Source organism: Mizuhopecten yessoensis, unplaced genomic scaffold (genome assembly GCF_002113885.1).
Source record: "Mizuhopecten yessoensis strain PY_sf001 unplaced genomic scaffold, ASM211388v2 scaffold716331, whole genome shotgun sequence".
NCBI lineage: Eukaryota > Metazoa > Mollusca > Bivalvia > Pectinida > Pectinidae > Mizuhopecten > Mizuhopecten yessoensis.
Window position 1 is genome coordinate 19967 of NW_018480063.1, and position 15312 is coordinate 35278.

At 35.9% G+C, this 15312-nt stretch overlaps 1 protein-coding gene across 2 annotated transcripts in view; it reads left to right on the forward strand.

Moving 5' to 3' along the window:
- Positions 1 to 215: 215 nt before the first annotated feature.
- Positions 216 to 15312, forward strand: part of LOC110443193 — a 33549-nt gene continuing 18452 nt past the window's right edge. The window contains exon 1 of one of the 2 annotated variants that reach the window (XM_021487250.1): positions 216 to 831. In XM_021487250.1, coding sequence (XP_021342925.1) covers positions 643 to 831 — 189 coding nt within the window. In that variant the 5' untranslated portion in view covers positions 216 to 642. The remainder of the gene's footprint in view (positions 832 to 15312) is intronic. The other variant, XM_021487249.1, reaches the window with a different exon arrangement.

Below are 15312 nucleotides of genomic sequence, written 5' to 3' on the forward strand. Positions count from 1 at the left end.
CAGAATGAAAAAAAGTATAAGGCACATTTACGAAGTCTAAATCCACACCGTCCGCGAGGATCTCTTGGATCTCTTCATTGACTGACAAGAACAGGTGTCGGAATATAGAGATTTTCATAGCAGTGATTTTGTAACGATCAAACACGCTATACGGTGTAGTAGATGCACGGCCAGTCACTACTACCTGTGCACGTCAAAACAGCAAAGGGTCACAACTAAAGTATATATATATATACCTACACTTGAACAAGTGCATGAAGGGAATATTTCACCATTGGTCTATCGCGGAGTTTATAACTTAGGCCCGCCCTCCTACTCATAGCTTCTAGCCAAGTCAGGTTATCGTCGGGATCAATCCGTAGTTTGTGTATATCTGTCTGTTAGCTGCGTGTACCTCACCTGTACAACTTACCTGTTCGGCGTACCTGTACACCGAAAGCCATGTTACCTGGATTAACACTGTGATACACAACGATCAATTTTTCAATAGTTGGTCAGTTATGAATTAATTACTCAGCGTCCAGATGTGTGGTTGGTCCAGCGCGGGAAATTAAGCATTATTTCGTACCGCTGTGAGGTCGACCTCGGGGGACAGATTCTCACGTGTTATTCCTAAGGCCAGTCAGTTTCGTAGTGAAATTCATGCGTACACGTTTATATAATATGCATTTTATATCGGTGATCGGAGCCTTAGTGACCCTGTGGGGAGTATGTGAAGGACTGAAGGGCATTGGCCGGACTGTCAAGTTGACCCATACTGACCGCGCCATGCTTATAAACTATCACAACGACCTAAGGCGGGAAGTGCATGCCTCCAACATGCAGGAATTGGTAAGTCATCCAACCTCCGTGTTTACCCATTTCACGTGGTTAGGGCAGAGTAGGATGGTGGCGATTATTTATTGTTCCACATGTGTGTTGCTAAATCATGTACAACACACTATTGATAGACTGGAATTGCACTACTTACCGTATACATCGTAAGAGTTTGAGGTTAGTGTATTGGCTAGTGGCACAAACTCGGCTACAATTCACACTTTTAGCTTCCGTGTCATTGAAGCAAATTCATTATAGTGTAGTTCAAACTGAACCTATACTGAAATGTAAAACAACTATTCTATAGGTCCCAGGTCCACGAACGTTCCTGAACTTCAGCAAATTTAGGAAAAAATATTGAAATTGGGGGATATATGTAAAATGGTAGAGAGCCCCAACGCATTTTTTTGCTGAATATTAGCCTGCAGTTGAAGAATTCATCTTTTCAAATGTACCCAGCCCTTGAGGTAGAAGTTCCATCATTTTCTACAGTTACAGGTATAAAGGTAGAAGTTCCATAATTTTGTTAGAGTATATATACAGGCCTTAAGTTAAAGAGTCTTGTCACTTTTCTATTGTAACAATGGGTATTTTCCTGTTAGATTTATGGTACTTCCTCTATATTCTTACACTGACAATTATATGTAGCGGAACATTTCGATAATATTCCCAGAAATGTTACAGAAAATAAAGGATCGAATCCTCTTTCTTCTTATTTAACCCTTTTTCTAAAGTTGGCAAGCTAATCCAAGCAAGAAATAATTGGCGAACAAATTGGAACTCTTCCTCGTTTATACACTTTCCCGTAACTTCAGAAATCATTTCTAGTGTCAAATCTTCAGTTAATGAATGAAGTTAAAGAGCTCAAGGACATCTACTAAAGGTCGTGCAGGGAATATCATACCTCGCCTTTTTGTTTCTGCTGTTTTGATACAATAGACATGGATACGTGGGCTTGAATGCATTTTTCATGAGACCTGCAGAAGCTAATTACACATTTACTTTAACATATACAAAGTTAACTAATGTATCTTTGCTTGTGATTTCCCATAAACGTAGACGTAATGTCGATGTTGTTCTGTAATGATCACGGTAAGGGTATGTAATATGATATCCTCAAAACATGTTTATCAACATACATACAATAGGATGTTCTCATGTCTGCACCTAGCTTTTATTAGACAGCCTAAATTTGATTATATATGTATGTACTCACGCAGGGAATATCTACAATGAGGGAATTATCATGCAACATGGCGCGTAGGTTTAAAAAACTGTAACATTATACTTGACTGAAACATGTAAACACATATACTTTTTATATCATTTAACAAACAAATCCTAGATTTATGTGATTTTATGTTACTCTTATTAGTTTAAAATTTCATCACTGAATGACTTATTCATTTCAACACAATATGGATGACAACAGATTCTCCTAAAGAAAAATGCAGTTATTTTTAGTTCTGTTATTTCAAAATTTACTTAAGATCTCCTGAGATAAGACCAGACGACACAGACACAGGCTACTGACGAACTGTTCGCATCACAGGGACCTGGTCATGTGCTGTGTGTTATGACCTATTCTAGAGAATGTATTACTAGACGGTTAATGGGTTCAGATGAACGCTCGTTTGACGTACCCCTTCCCCAGCCCCCTATAGACAAACCTCGTTGACCCCAACCTCACACCCCAAACCCACCAAATAATGGTTTATAATCTAACAAATTTATTTGTTTAACATCCATTTAACTTCTGAGGTTATTTAAGGACGTTACTGATCAAGTCCGTGGTCAAAATAATTGCATGACAGAAGAAAGAGTAGTTTAGACTTTTTAAAGATAAGCCACTGGTCATACCACTCATTTTTAAACCCAGACGAAAGACACCTACCGTTCTAACAAGTTGGTTCTAAGACTGAAATTAACCCTTAACCTTTTTCAAATCATTGGATGTTTAGTTAACAGTTAAAGTATGGGTATGAGGGCTATAGCAAGTAGCTATATCCCGAAATAACCATACTTCAACTGTTTTATTATATCGATACAAACACTACCTTACAATATTGTAACGGATGCATGTACTGTTTTTTTGTGTTCCAACTGTTTTTTGCCTTCAATATGTCCGACAACTTGCTCTCATCCAACACAGAAAACCTGGGGTCGCCATTTCTGTTGTAGTCTGTCAACAACAATGCGAGGTGAAGGTCGGTCCTGAGAGTACCGACTCCGCTGGCCGGCAATTGCCAACGTAATTCGATTGCGCTGATTGGTCAATATTCGGTCAGGCCCCGCCCACGACGTCACTCAATTTCCACCATTTTCCGAGGGAAATAGTTTCAAAACTATCGCACACCTCCAGACGAACTCTTTCCCTGGCATGCAGTTAGAGGGAAATAGCTTGTTTATGTGGTTACTTTTGTATAGTGTAAAATAAGTAGAGGTATAATAATCTAGCTTATGACGATTATTCGGTATTGACTTTGCGTCATATAAAAGGGTTTATTTTAATTTTCCTAACTATATATAGCAAATATATACGAGATGACGCTATTATTTTAATGTGATGTGATATCGACCCCGGACGAGCGCCTGTATGGTGCACACCAATTAAGGCCCATTTGTCAATGCACCATTTAAACGTACAGCTATGACAAGTGTTTATCTTTTTTAAATTAAATGCACATTGGATAGTTATAAAAGATACGCAGTATATAAAAGCATATAAATATTTGTATGAAATATTTTCAATTAAATCTATTCGGGAATGAAAAATGATCACAAACCGCTTTCTTAACATAAAACAGTTAAATAAAAGCGTACATTTTGTATGGGCGACAAGCTTACATTACTTAAGTACGAAGCTTCATAACAAATGTATTAAAAAGGCGTGCTTCTTTTCAATTTATGAATTAAGGAAGTATATTTCTAAATAAATAGCACAAGAGAAGTGAATGTTTAATGTTAGACATTTTGTAATACTACATAACATCTAACCAAAATTGGTCTGTACGTGTTTCTATAAAATACATTAAATGGAATTGAAATCTGTGATTAAACTCAATAAAACATATATGCGGTTCATTTTATATCGCAATAAAATTTATAAAAACCGACGATTTTGGCGACCAACGTTATGAAATATCCGTTTGAAGGGAACATATCCTCTTTTCAAAGTTTAGATGGCTAAAAGCGTTGGTGCAAGTGAAATAGTGTAGTAAGTAAATCTGGGAATGAATATCTTCCAATAAGCAGGTTCTAATTTAGAAAACGGCCGATTCTGCAAAGGGTCCACGTCAGCTAATTCTTAAAACTAGCATCATTCAATTAGAAGAAACATGTCAGTTGCTCTGAAGCAAACCTTTCGATTTCGATGTTGTTCTCCGTGCAGGTTTGGGAAAGGAAAATACACCTTCTGTATCCCACTGCATATGCCCTGAGGCGACTAATGTGGTGTCCCTTAATAATCAAAGGGTGTCTTCTGTGTGTTCTGCCTAGGGAACATCAAAGAATCCAAAATTGATATGTTGCCCCTATTGCACCTGTTGTGAACTATATCTGTTCCTTAACTTCTATCTGCTATTTCTTTTCAACCGGTAATTGCTTAGGTGGTACCCGTGTCTTTGAAATTAAAAATAACTGATTGAGGTGTAAAAACTGAGTCATGCATCGTTGGTAATGCGCACATGTTGCCTCTATGGGTCATTAGCGTAATCATCAAGGTAGCAAGGTGATTAATGCTGGCCTTGACCATCTCGTAAAAAATGTTAAACTGGATAGGTATGTATATGTGAACAAAGTTTACATTCAGGGACAGGTAATATACGCCCCCTCCTGCAGCTGCAATGATTACCTTGCATCTTATTTGGTCGTATACAACACACGAATGTCAGAGATGAATTAAATACCTTTCATTTCGTTTGTCCATGCATTGAATTAATAGTCATAAAACATAAGTGTAGGCATAGAAATGAGAATGACGCTTCTGTGCTACCATCGTTTGTAACGTTTAACATAACTGACATCGTATTACTGAAAATTACAAAAACCAACTCTAATTGCAGTTTTATGCACTTATCATACACTCAACGGACTCGTTACTTAACGTTTGTAAGTTATGTCCCCCTATCAAGTCTGAAGACATTGTACCTGGATTCTAATTTCTTCTAATTTTGGCGCAATATTTTTGACAAGTGTATCCTGTCGTTAAAGTGTACAATCACTCATCAAACTTGGAATGCCTCCCCATAGTTTATTCCCTTTTCCAAACCTCCTGCCCTCTCTCAAAACGCTCGGTTTCATCTTCATGTCCTCGTTCCTGTCACCGTTCTCGTATACATCGGGGTGTCGTTCCTGCTCTTTCTCGTCACCGTTTATCTTTAACAAATTTGCCTTTCTTGCCATTCTCTCGTTTTCCCCACTCTTTATCCCCTCGGTAACCCTCCCTCAACCTCGTACCTCTCACTTGTTCAGTTCGTCTTCGTCCTCCTCAAGATAATCATCCTCATGCTCATTATACTACCCCTCTTCCATTCCCCAAGTCCACAATCTTTCTTCAATCATATGTCCCCTTTACGCAGCACTCTGATCTTCCAGTTTTTCAGCCACGTCCCCCTTAACCCACGCACCTGTTAAACCGCCTGTGCTCCTCATAGCTTACATGACGTGAAGCTAGACATGTTTGATTTAAGTGTGCCAGGTCGGTGATTAATCTGAAACCAATGCGTACATTAAGAAAGAATTCCTGTCAGTATGCAATGATACAGCGACAAAAGCATGCTACGTGGTGGATTGCCAGGTTTGTGGCGAGCAAGGACCCATCTCAAGAACAATATTCATACTCTTAAACACACGTAAATAACTAGAGATCGCCATTCATATCTAAAGTTCAAGTACCAAGAACAAGTACTCGGTATATTATACTACTGTTTTCCCAAAACTTACATCAGAGTTGAACAATCTAACCTGCCTGTTTCCTAATATGGCATTTATTGAATCAATCATAAGACTATCTACACACGCCTGCTATATAATCTCAATCCTTACATGCTAATATTTATAAATATCATGGTTATTGAAAAGTAAACATATACGTGATGTCAATTAATATATTCTGACAGTAATTTGAACTCGAATCTATTTGATTGCTACCTTATGATAGCCCCGACAGTACATGTAGAACTCTTTAACAGAGTTAAAGTCATCTTAAATGTTGAATATATCGGAGCTGTCTGCACATGATGTGTATTTACTGTTTAACACACAGACGGAGAGTTTGCATGCACTTTGTCTTTTGCCAAATTATTTTGGTGATTGAGACCCATACAATAACGTATTATAAAAGAAGATATCATGAATGTGACAAGACATGAATTAATACATAAACAATAAACAGAGTGTCTAAATACATTAAAAAGCGATTCATAAAACATGCGCATGTGTTAAGAATCGCGTCGCAAATACGGCACCCTTTTACGTAAATTGTATACATGTAAGCCGATATTTGAAAATCTCAGTGATTTAGACTCCTGTACCAAATCTGGTTAGCTTAGCATCAACTTTAAACAAAACTTCTAATCCAGTATATTTTCAAAAATACTAAGATTGAAAGCTTAAGTTATTTGTATAAAAATTCAAAACAATAATCTGAAGACAAGAAATATGAAAGTGTTTGCTTATTTTAGGGTTTGAATAGGTGCTCACGTCCCCTTTAACTGATTGATCAAGCTAGGAACTTTCGACCCCTGGTTAGGTTATAGACAAACAATAATGTTTATTTTATGTAAATTTATATACCAGGAGTATGCATTACAGGAATCTACAATGACATAGGTTGATTCTCCTGATAACAGGCTGTGAGTCAAGTAATATTGTACCCCTTTAAGAAATTCGGTTATATTGCCCAACAGATAGATTACATTACATTTACGAAAGAAAGAGTGCATTTTCAAGTTTTTATCTGTATAACCGACACTCACCGGTACTGTTTGTTTGGACAATCTATTAAGATTCGTTTTTTAAGATATATATAATTCATCTAGGCCATTCCGCCTACATGCTAGGTAGAAGAAAAAAAGGAGATATTTAGATATAAAACATACCGAAGAGACGATTCAACATCATATTACATTTTTATCAATAGAGTTTCTGCATTGCTGCCTATCAGAATTTCTGACAGATATTAATAGAAGCAGTATGTCAATGCCAACCAAATTCACTATTTAGTTTAATTAAAACAGTAATTTTTCAACAAACCAAACATGTTTATAACATTCATGTGATTTGGGAATGATAAATGGATATAGTAGAAGCTATTAAAATAGTTTTGCAGATGAGGAACAACTGAAAACTAAATGATGCTAGGTCTAGAAAATTTGCCTTTGACCGTGATTGCCTAGAAAGTGCTAAAACTGACTACATACAAGGATTCACATGTGTTGTCATAGATTAAACCTAAAAAGTTTCCCATTGATTAAAAATGAAACCGTGTGATATAGCGTGACAAAGTATATTACAACATTGATCAAAATGATAACAATCACACGTACTTTAGTGAAACTACAATAGCTGTGTTTGTACAGTATGCGAATACAAGTATTCAAGAATGTATTACCGCAGTTCACAAGTTCAATATCAGTAACAGGGGTGATATGTTATTAAGCGGACGCAAGTACATGCCTAGTTGTATTTGTGAACTACATCTTAATGATAGTGATTCAACATTCATCGATAATATTGTAATATATAGTTTAATAATGCTATGGTCATATTGGCGTTAACTTTATTCCGTGTGATAAATCCAAATATTCAAAATGCGTAACTATGCCGAATACATTTTCATAGAATTATATAACATTCATAATCACTCATTTTCCATGACATCATTTGGTCATCGTCCTCTGAAACTTTGTGCCCCATCTACATCAATGACATGCCTGGGTGTGCCGGTGTTCGCAGACGACTGCTTTCAATACCACAAGATGAAGACAACAACTCAAGAATGACCTGAACCAATTTAAGAAACGGGAACAGAAGGGACTAATGAGGTTCAATTGTAGGTAGTGTTGAGTCATTGCTGCGGTAACAAACTTTGCGTCACCGACTATTATTAGTGCCAATTATTTGGAACTAAATATCATGAACTATTTATCCTGGAATACTCACGTTCACAAAACCACGAAGAAAGCAAACTGTTCGATTTTATCTTTGTAAAATGAGTCACTGCCCAACAAAAGAGCAGGACAAAACATCCTCATACCAAACGCAGCACTGCTGCAGTAGAAAGGATTCTACGCAGAGACACAAAATATGTACTGAAGGACCAAGAAGAGAGAAGCAACGTGTTATTCGTGTCCGTCATGGTCATTCATCTGTGCAGGGTATACTTGTGGCTCAGTAGAGCAAATGTCAGCACGCTGCACACATTCATTAACAGCATATTTTATAGTCAACTTAAAACCGTCCTAATATAAACTCGTGGACTCATACCAGTCGCACTACCGATCAACTTTAACCAATCTTACATTCTGTGTTCCCCAGCTAGATCAGACTTTTTGAATATCCTAACCCTAACGTAGGACCTTTTCGGCGACGCTCCATTCGATGCATTCAAGCAGGCGCTGGCAAACATCTCAACCGAACTTTGAACACCAACATTTTATACAGAATATCTAGATTTTAAAGTTTTATTGAAGAAATTCTTAACATACCAACAGTGAGAGCATGCTAGGAAATTATTGTACTTCACAATGATTCCAATTTTGTATCTCCTTTAGAATTAACGCGATGTTTAAGTGTAAAAATATCTCGCGAAATATATCTGATTTACTGTGTCCATACACAGATCTACTTTATTGGCAAGGAGTCATCAGGTTTTTTTATGAATCAAGCTTAACTGTCAATCATTCAATGGTATTGTCGACTAATCTTGTTACATGTAGGTCAGATCCTACAATGAACTAACAACTCATTCAAAGATAAGGGCTATCCTGCTGTGACCATGAAATAAGGCCGACGCCAAGCTTGACCCCTCGTGGCACCATAGTGTGACCGCCGCTCTAAATATGCTAATTTTTATTTCAACTTTATTTTGATACGAGGTTTTAGGCAGCACTTTTATATACCAGCACATACTATAATGTGGATTAAAACCAACTGATTTAGAGGATCTGTCAAATGGCTTATAATGATACATTTTATAGTGGGGTATGAACGTATCTATGCCATTCTCGGAAACGTCATGTTTGTCAAATCTAAATTAAGTGCATACAAAACTTGATGTTTTCCTGATTATATAGCACAATTTCAATTCATAGCAAGAAGCATTTTTAATTTATAATGTACCTTATATTGAGTCTAAGGTGAAGAGATTTTAGATCGTCTTCAAGTGTTGGCACTTAAGATACGTAGTGATCAACGACTAATTGATGTTATAGGAAGAGTACAGTAATGTTTTATAACTAGCACCATGTGCTACTTGTACGAGTAAAGCGTTGCATTACAAGTTTAAAAGCTATTCTTTTTCAACTACATATATACAAGGTTATAATTTGACATGGATTTACTTAAAATGGGACTGGAACAATTATACATACTGTGAGAAAACGACGCCCATTGGAGGTTTTGCTTTGTTTGAGCATGTATAAAGGTTAAGAAATGGTATCTTTGTATCAAAATGAAATACGAAGAAACAGAAAACAGTTCTTCATCAGTGGCAACATTTCATCATAACCTTCATGTAAAGTTTTATCAGCCCTGAGCCAGCACCTGAGTAGGTAAATTACACACAGTGGCGGCCACTGTAGAAACACAACTATGTTGAACACTGTTTAAATTTGATTTGTCATTTACATCGGGTTTTACTTACCTTTTTTGTCAACTCTTAAAACGATGATCGCCAGTGGGGTCGTTGAGGCTGCCTTCAGGAGCGAAGGTAAATGCTAACGTAGTGACCTCCCCTGATAACGTTACCGGTGTGTTTGACAAATTATTTGCTGGAAACATGCTAACTAGGGTATTTGGTTTCTAAATGGAGTCATTTCTCTTATCTACGAAAAAAATAAGCTTTTAAGTGAACAAACGTTATACGTGTACGACCTGAATGTGTCTTCTTTTTACACATGTTTTGCATGATCGTAACAACATGCGAAGAACGTTATTAATTTAGATCCTGCGAAATCCAACCATTTAGTTTCATTTCGTTTTGAAGATTATGTCATTGTAGCTTGAAAAATGAAATACACATTTTTCTATAACGGAAAATAATAAATAAATTATAAAAGGGGTTGGGCGCTGGCTAAAATACATTATATATGTCGAACAAAAACATTCATTTATTTTTCAAAATTTATTTGGAACTAATGATATTAAATAAATGACAATAATGACTTGTTTCTCGCAAAAGTGCGACGGTTATCAAGTTTTTTCCGAATTCCACTGAAGTCGACTTTCAACCGCATTGTATCAAATTTCCAATACACGTGACCCCGAGGTTTGGGGGTTAGATGTACCTTGTGACCGCGAGGGGTAGGGGTTAGGTGTACGTTGTGACTGTACTATTAAGATACAAGTAGGCAGTGTTCTGATAATGTCATGGAAGTGATGTTGTACCCGAAAGTAATGCGTTGGTTCTGTTAGGTGGCCTCAATATTAATATTGAGACTCATACTCAGTGCATTCAAAACAAACTGGTTTTACAATTAAGCGATACTTCTAATGCATGCTGGTAAACAAGTGAGACGAAAGGAAAATGAATAAATAGATCCAAATTATCACCAAAACAAATGTTTTCAATAAAAATATTTCCCCGTTTGATTTAATTCTAACAAACATGAAAAGCAAATGTCATATGATGTTCCATATTAAGATTATTGTCAGATTATTACAATGTTGAACCAGCAATACGACCCCAGTTCCAGCGGCCCTATAATTTTGTTTCACTTCAACAATGAAAAAAGGAAACCTGCTACCAATACAAACTATAGGATCCAGATGATTCCTATTGATGCTAGGACTGATGTGTAATTTCCTCGTTGAATCAGAGTGCCATTGTTTCTCTGTCTATATTTTGAATAGATTGAACGAGTGAAGGACAGTATTTGGACGTCGATGTATTCTTTGTCATCTGATATTAATTCTTCTCGTTCTTTCTTTTCGAATCAAATGCATACCGCTAAATAACATGTTGCACATAACTGCACAACATCTAACTGGTATATCTTTTTACTTTTTATTGTCCTAATGTCTGTCCCAGTAATACCTTCCAGGTGAATACCTGGGTCACCTACCAAACGCAAAAACGCTATTGCTTGTAAATTGTTTTAGGTTCTTAATTCAGAGCAGAGTTTATGTAAATGCTTGCATTTTCCCCCCAAATATAACTTCATTTTTTTAAAATTTAGATATCACACCAATAAAGTCAATATCTCCACAAGAAGGTGAACTTAAATTTTACACAAAAAGGAATCAGTGACATGATTGTACCAGAATCCATTTTGGTGATCTATATTCAGATGCTACACGTTGCAAATTGATTACGAACACACTATGAATGAGGTGATTAAGAGTAAGTTCATTCATGTAGCTAATTCGTACTCGTTTTGCATACTATATATTTCTCGGACTGTTGTTTGTTTTCGGGCCTATTTTGTTTATTTCTTTTGGGGTGTTAACAGTCCTCACAAAAGCCGAGGTCATGTATACGTAAGATGGATTTCTAGGGTGACACTATCGAAAAAATAGAGTAGGGAAGAGAAAAACAAAAAGTATGTATCCAAAGTATTATCAGTGGGGCAGCAGGTCAATTTTTTGTTTCTATGATGTTTGTTCAGCCGAAGACAAGGAATGGGTCTCGTGCGATGACATTGTTCTTTTCCTGAACATCAAGGTGTTGCTAACAGCTCCCGATTTCCGATCTTACGACGATTCGTGTTGAAAGAGTGATAGAGTAACGAACAAGTACCAAGTATTGCGATGGTTTGAGATAGTAGGAGTGTATCGAATTGGATCGCATACATTCCCATAAGTAAATGACACAAACGAAGGTCATCGATTTTGCAGGGGCTCGTACCGGTTTTACTCGTCACTTACAATTAAACAGGGCAATCTTCTACATCAAAACCTGCACGACATCATCAGCCTGTACGTATAGCATTTGTATCGTCCATACTACGGAAAGTTTTACGTTTGCCTCTGTGTGAAACATCCCTGTTCAGTAAGCGTAACACATTGGTAATGAGAGGTTACCGGGCGGTAATGATTACCTGTGCATGCCTTTCACTTTAACTTAAATGTTTTTAATTTGGTTTTAACGTCTGTTTGATCGTTTCCCTTCTGCCCATTGAAACCATGATAAACCGGTTTTGCGTACTGACGGCGTGTCCACAACAATGACACGCAGAAAATCACCGCCACTGATATTAGCCCGAGTTTGCCGTGTTTAGTATGCACTGTAGGTTTTGTGTAAGCTGAGATAGTTTCGTGCGAATTCATAATAATCAAGGCCACGTTTTATTTGGTGTATATATTCAAACTTTCCTGTCTACCTTATTGATAGAAACATTAGTATTTAAAAAAGGAATGTTTACGTTCATCCCATATGGATGTTCACCCAATATGTAGTGACATTTGTAAATATCACGGTGATAGAAAAAATAACATAACATTATGTCTGTTAAGAAATTCTGCAAGAAATTTAAGTTCAAATTTATTTGATGCACATCTAAATGATAGCCCCGCTGGTATATGTGATTCCCCCTTCGAAGATCGTGATCATTTTTTCCTGCATTGTCCTTTTTGTACCAACCAAATACTTAAATTATTTAACTCTCTGTCAGCGATGAGTGATGCTATTCCTCTCAATACCTAAACTTTTATTTATGCTTTTCAATCACGAGACGTAAATCTGAATATAAATATTGTGGAGACGGTTCGGAATTACATAAGAGACACAAGACGTTTTTATTAGATTCTCGAATATCGTTGTAAAATAATCTCTCTGATAACCATTGCGATATTTGAAATATGTACTGCCAAGTCAAATTCAAAGTACAAATAATCTTTTATTTTAATAATTGAAGAAACATCTGTAAAAGTAACATTCATTTGATATGTATATACTGTTATGTTTTGTAAGGAGAGGGCTTATGTAGGCTATGCCTGTTGCCCAATTCCTTTTGTACATAAAATCAGTACAATAAAATATTCTGAAATGAAATGAAATTAGTATTTAAAATAGCTAACGTTTTGAATTTAAATTTAAAACAGACTGAATTTGTGGTTCATGTAAAAACAAACAATAAGTAATCGACTGCCATGAAGATAACTTAGATGCTGCTTACTGTGAAGTATAATTATTATTTTTTATCAAATCATTGGCTTTGTATTATGATCAGCACATGATGGTGTTATGTTTTTACATTTTTAAACACACTTCTTAACTAATTGGTGGAACATCCATTTTTGCAGGAACATATTGTGTTTTCTTTCATTACCGTTCCAAAAGCAGATAAACATCGGAAATCATACAGGGAGTTCTGTCAGAGTTGACATCAGGGTATGACAAGTTCCCGACTACTCTTATAGTATTACAAGAAGAACCTTGTCGTTTTTAATGAAAACAGTTGTAGTTCTTGTGTTATACTATTCATTGCATCATTTGAGTCGGTAAATTTATTTGGAGACAATACAAAGGGAACCCAGTATCACACTGTAAAGCAGCCAGACTATATGACTTACGTTATTTATCAGTGACCTAAATAATAGGGCACAGGAGAGAACGATTATAAAGTGGTCTCCCACCAGTTGCTTTATGTAATCTAGACGTCAAATAAACAAGATAAATATTGTGTCCCCAAACTTTGCAAATGTGGAATTCTTTTCACAGGATACACATTTCATTTTCCAAAAAACCTTAAATCTATATGATATAGTTCATACAAGGCTATGGCAGGTATAACGATGTTAAATGATTCACAGCTCTAGTATACAATGTATCATCTCCATAGTGAAGAAACGGTCACCTGGTACCATCAGGTACCATTGTGGTTAGGTTATCAATCACAGAGCAGATGTTACCTTCATCTCAGGTATACTACAGGTATATTTATACACTTGCATCATTTTTTTAAGAACCACTGACGGGTTACCTTTGATTTTTCAACATTTATACAATTAAGATTGTTACGCACCTTCTGTTTTGACCAATCTGGAATTCCATTGTTATGACCCCTTGTATCAACGATGAGTCTTCGAAGGACGAAACAGCTGTGCAGTCTGATTCATTTTTGGCATGCTGGATCCTACACCAATTTGTAACGGTGCAATCACATGTGTGTGTTCACGTTTATCTTTCTAAAGCAACGAACTGGCTATTTGGTGTTAAAAAAATGTTTTGGTTTTGCTTTTTCGCTTTTTCTACCACTCTTTTACATTTTGTTTTTTTACTTAGTATTTTTTTTTTTATTTTTTTTTTATTTTTTTTATTATTTTTTTTATTCTGGTATCCTTCGTCTCGTTATAGAAGTACAATGTAGATACGTACCTACGTCACGCAGATTTAACACCCAACTATGTAAATATCTGCTATTTTGTTATGATTAAAACTCAACTGTTAAAAACTCCTGTTAAATACAGAATTCGTCATTCGGAATTTCCCGAAAAATTAAAAAATCTTCTAGTTTGTAATAATTACAACTGTTAAAAAATAATAACGATGATGTAATACAACATGTATACTGGTAAAAGACATATTCTATACATGGAAAGTTTTATCAATAGTAATTAACTGCCTATGCTTGTTGACGTAAATCTCTGGAAAGAATGATATGCATGCATTTATTGCCTTGGTGTAAGAATATTGTTTGTAAAGGTATATTTTTGTTCTGAAACCTTTTTATGCTTCGTTCTTTCTGTAAATGCATCCGACAAAAAAGAATATATGTTTTACAAAAAGGTAGTTATAAAATGGTTTTCTTAGGGGAAAACCGAGTAAATACTTCATACCATTACGTCAAAATGTCTATCATTGTAAATACAAACCTAGAACCAGATTGTCTCGCATATAAACATATTTAAATAAAAAAATAATCGTATCGTTTTGAATAGAAATGGAAATGTTGGGGTAACGTTATTCAACCACTGTCGAAGATTTGACCGAAACATTTATGATCTTTGCATGGTAGAAGTCATTTTGATATGTTTCAAATATCATTTGACCTTTTTATACATTAACATGTTAAAAAAAAAATTTCATTGGAATTACCAGATACATTGAGAGATGACTATCTTCCCATTCTTACGAATCACTTTAGCACCTACTAAATGTAATACAGATATTGTAGATGTTTGACTTTTTTTTTCAAAAAGAGGAATTATCAATGATTTCAACATAAATAGCCTGGAACCGTATTGGAATTGTTGAGTCATAACGTGTGATCGCAATATAACATGTGTTCTTTAGGTATGTCGGGGTATGTACAGAATTGCTTGCTATGTCAA